We start from the raw sequence: 4544 nt of genomic DNA, 5'->3' as shown, positions 1-4544 counted from the left end.
CTGATCACCCATGGGCTTAAACCATTATTTCTAATTTCGTTTTTTCTTTTGGAGAAAACAATATCCAATTCTCAAGAGACGTGAGCAGGTCAATCTTTGGGTTTGCAATCCAATCCCGAATTTCACGCAACTCGACCTAATTAGATACTTCTAATTCAAATCAAATTCTGAATGTTAATCTATTATATATAGAAGAGAGAAACAGTAGAGAGGGGCGCTCCAGAATATCCAGAAAATCAGATCTTGGGGGAGGAGAAACTCGAGTTAGCGCCGGTGGAATTGAAACTTGGGCAAACCGAATTGGGAGAAGACGACACCACTGCTGGACTACGGTTTTGCGATGATTATCTCTTCTTTTAATTTCGTTTTTCCCTTCAGTGATATTATTATGTGTAACTAAACTCTGTCTAGGACTTTGATGAAACTTTAGATTACTGTTTGTGTATTGGGATTGATTTTGATGATTTCCAGTTGGTTTAATATCGTTATATTCTTCTAAGTTAAGTAATTTGATAGCAAGAATTTATCTTTCATATAGTATGTCACGATGCGATATAGTTCGATATTCGCCGTTATTGATTAAGCCCGCTTTTAACTGTTTGCATCAAGTTTAGATATTACTCGTGCGTAAAAGACGAGTAATCTTTTGAGTTTGATCATTAGTACTTGAACTTTTAGAAGATACATGTTTAGTTAAGAGTTGTCACGATCATATCTTCGAGAAAGGAAGGGTTACCTTTCCCTCGTGCTACTTTCGTGATTAAATCGGAATATTAAAATTACTCCTAGAAATATAAACGTAAGTCTAAGGTGGATTCAACAGTCCTAGAATTCTCTCTATTTGATAAAACCCAATTATTCAGTTTATAGTTTTCGTAAACGTAGTTAAAATAATTAGCTTTAGTTAATAATAATTCCAAATTTCTATAAAACAACATTGTCGAATTAGGTTAGGTAATATTTTAGTACTCGTTTGTCTGAAGTAGCAATCCCTGTGGGATCGACCCGTTTGCCGCAACTATTTTCAACGATAGTTGTGCGCTTACGGTTTAACTAGGGTTATATTAGTCTAATTAATTTAGACTGACTGATTTCCTATCAGCTGTGAAGCCTGATGGGGGCAGCTTATTTGCCCCCAATTTGATTCGGACGTATAGTCCGCGAAGGGCTCATCCCCCCAGCTTTCTTTGGACGGCTGTGAAGTCTAATGGGGGCAACTCATTTTGCCCCCAGTTTGATTTAGACGTGTAGTCCGTGAAGGGCTCATCCACTGCCTTTGATCGGTTGTGAAGCGATGGGGCAGCTCATTTGCCCCAGTTTGATTCGGACGTATAGTCCAAGAAGGGCTCATCCCCCCCCACCGCTGTCTTTGGACGGCTGTGAAGCCTGATAGGGGCAGCTCATTTTGCCCCCAGTTTGATTCGGACGTGTAGTCCGCTGGGCGGCCTCATCCCCCCATTGTCTTTGATCAGGTTGTGAAGCCCGGGGGGCAGCTCATTTGCCCCAGTTTGATTCAAACGTATAGTCCGAAAAGGCTCCCCCCCCCCAGCTTTGTATTTGGGCCGGCCATGAAGCCCTGATGGGGCTTTTATTTTGTCCCCAGTTTGATTCGGACTTGTAGTCCGCGAGGGATCATCCCCCCCGCTGTCTTTGATCAACTGTAAAGCCTAATAGGGGTACCTCATTTTACCCCCAGTTTGATTTGGACCTTTAGTCCGCGAAGGGCTCATCCCCCTTCTGTTTTTTATCGGCTGTGAAGCCTGATGGGGGCAACTCATTTGCCCCCAGTTTGATTCGGATGTATAGTCTGTGAAGGGCTCATCCCCACCACTGTCTTTGGACGGCTATGAAGCCTGATGAGGGCAGCTCATTTTGCCCCCATTTTGATTTGGACCTTTAGTCCGCGAAGGACTCATCCCCCCGCTGTCTTTGATCAACCAGTATTCATGCCATGTTTGGAAGAAATACATTCTTTATTTCATTGACTTAGAATTTGAAATGCAATACATTTTCTAATCACTTTATATATATAAAGACTTTTCTTATCCCACTGGAAAGTTAAACAATGCTTCTTTCATGGAATTTCTTCAGCATTCTGATGTTCCATGGTTTTTCAATCTTTGCCCCTGCTGGCGTCTCAATCTTGTATGTTCCAGAAGTTCCCTTCTCTGTCACGACATACGGTCCTTTCTAGTTGGGTCCCAGTTTGCCGTCATTCTCTTTCTTAGTGGTTGGGGTAACTCTTCGCAGCACCAAATCCCCAACCCTGAATGCTCGCGGCTTTACTCGTCTATCATACTGTCTCTGTAGCTTTTGATGGTACTCCTCCAGTCGCATGCGAGCTATATCTCTTTTTTCCTCAATGACATTCAACTCAATGGCTAACATCTTCTCATTTAGTCCCATTTCCACAGCCCTGGTTCTTGTCGTTTTCTCTATCATTTCCACAGGTATAATTGCCTCTACCCCATATGCCATTGCGAATGGTGATTCATTTGTGGAGGTTCACGGTGTGGTACGATAAGCCCATAAAACATGATTCAATTCATCGGCCCACGCTCCCTTCCGGTCCTCCAATTTTCTCTTTAAATTGTCCATGATGATTTTGTTTGATGATTCCGCTTGACCATTCCCCTCCGGATTGTATGGCGCCGAGAACCCTTGTTTCACTTTGTAGGCTTGAAGGAATTGGCGCACCTTTCCCCCAGTAAATTGTGTTCCATTATCTGCGATTATTGTGTAAGGCAATCCGAATCTACATATGATGTTCTCCCAAAGGAACTTCTTCACATTCTCTTCTTTGACTTGCTATAATGTCACTCCCTCCACCCACTTGGTAAAATAATCAGTAGCGGCCAGCATAAATCTTCTTTTGCCGCTTGCCATAGGCAAGGACCCAACTATATCCAGTGCCCATATGGCGAATGCCCACGGACTAAACACATTATGTAACGGCTCAGCTGGGGAATGTATGAGTTATGCAAACCTCTGGCATTTCTCACATGTTGTTGCATACTCTGTCGCATCCCTCTTCGGGGCCAAAAATACCCCTGAGATATTAATCTGTGGGTTGTTGTTCGCCCAGCTGAGTGACTTCCGCAATCACCTTCGTGTACCTCGGCTAGGACTTCTTGCACCTGCTGAGGCCCTATACACCTTAACAGTGGTCCGCTGAAACTTTTCCTGTACAAATCCCCATATAATATAACGTATCTCTGACTTACTTGCTCCATCCTTCGTCTCTCCTGTTTATTCTCTATCTCCACTCCCATCAGAAAAAAATTTATAGGCGTCATCAAACCTGACTCCCTCTCAATGGTGAGCCATACACCTTCTTCTTCTGATGTACTTGGTTTGTTCAACACCCTCACTTCAATTGAACGACCCTCTGTTCCTGGAAGCACAGCAGCCACATATGCTAAAGCGTCAGCATGTCTATTTTCACCGCGGCCCAAATGGGCGAATTGAATCTTTTTGAACTTGCTTGCTTTTCTTTGTAGGACCTCCAGATATCGTGCCATCCTTGGGCAGCGCACCACAAACCCCCCATTCATCTGACAAATAACCAAGTTAGAGTCAGAGTACACCAATAACTCACTTACTCCCAGATCTCGTGCCAAATCTAAACCTGCTATCACTGCTTCATATTCAGACTCATTATTAGAAGCTGCGAACCCCAGTTTCATTGACAACTCCAGCCTTGTGTTCTCAGGAGTCACCAAAACAACGCCAATTCCATTCCCTGTATCTGTAGCAGATCTATCCGCGAATACTCTCCATCCATTCCGCATATCCCAAGGATCCAAGGGATCACGGTTAGGTTCTCCCTCCTGGTCCATGACCATTTCCTCTCCCCAAGTTGGATCCTCGGCTGGGAATTCTGCCAGGAACTCCGCCATTGCTTGCGCCTTTTCTGCCGTTCTGATCTGATATTGGATTTTGTAACAACTAAGCATCACTGCCCATTTTAGCATTCTACCTGACTTTTTTGCCTTCAACGCTTGCTTGAGGGGCAGATTTGTTATCACCACCACTGAATGAGCCTTGAAATAGGGCTTCAACTTTAACGTAGAGAATATCAAAGCCAATGCGTACTTCTCAATTCTACTGTATCGCGTCTCCGCGTCTAGCATGGTTTTACTCTGAAAGTAAATTGGCTTCTCTACTTTTTCTACAATTTGCACCAGGACTAAGCTTATTGCATACTCTGAAACCCCCAAATACAGATGCAATTTCTCTCCCTATTTCGGTCGTGACAGTAAAGGTGCTTGTCCTAAATAAACCTTCAACTCCTGAAAGGCTTCTTCACACTCAGCGGTTCATTGGAAATCTGGTGTTTTCCTCAACAAACGATACAGCGGTCTGCATTTGTCTGATGATTTAGAAATAAATATGTTCAATGCCGCGACTCTTCCCGCCAACTGCTGCACCTCTTTCACACTCTGAGGGGACGACATCTCAACCAATGATCTAATATGCTCAGGATTCGCCTCTATTCCACGGTAAGTGACTATGCATGTAACCCAAGAACTTTCCTGAAGTTA

The 4544-nt window shown here is 43.6% G+C and overlaps 1 protein-coding gene across 1 annotated transcript; it reads right to left on the bottom strand.

Annotated features, from left to right (window-relative positions):
• Window positions 1–3102: 3102 nt before the first annotated feature.
• Window positions 3103–4133, bottom strand: LOC147517520 (uncharacterized). Its single transcript, XM_086593623.1, has 3 exons — window positions 3603–4133; window positions 3225–3554; window positions 3103–3183 (listed from the first exon to the last, which is right to left on the bottom strand). The coding sequence occupies exons 1-3, from the start codon at window positions 4131–4133 to the stop codon at window positions 3103–3105; spliced, it is 942 nt and encodes a 313-aa protein (XP_086449749.1).
• Window positions 4134–4544: the final 411 nt, after the last annotated feature.

The sequence above is a fragment of the Coptis chinensis genome, chromosome 2 (genome assembly GCF_015680905.1).
Source record: "Coptis chinensis isolate HL-2020 chromosome 2, ASM1568090v1, whole genome shotgun sequence".
Taxonomy (NCBI): domain Eukaryota; kingdom Viridiplantae; phylum Streptophyta; class Magnoliopsida; order Ranunculales; family Ranunculaceae; genus Coptis; species Coptis chinensis.
This window is presented reverse-complemented; position numbering and strand designations above follow the sequence as displayed.

Excerpts from the sequence above, each read along its gene's own strand:
- LOC147517520 (XM_086593623.1), bottom strand. The coding sequence starts at position 4,133 with ATGCTAGACGCGGAGACGCGATACAGTAGAATTGAGAAGTACGCATTG. Across the intron at positions 3,555-3,602 it reads ATTTGGCACGAGATCTGGGA|ATGAATGGGGGGTTTGTGGT; the intron begins GTAAGTGAGTTA and ends GTTATTTGTCAG. Across the intron at positions 3,184-3,224 it reads AGAGACGAAGGATGGAGCAA|GAAAAGTTTCAGCGGACCAC; the intron begins GTAAGTCAGAGA and ends GGATTTGTACAG.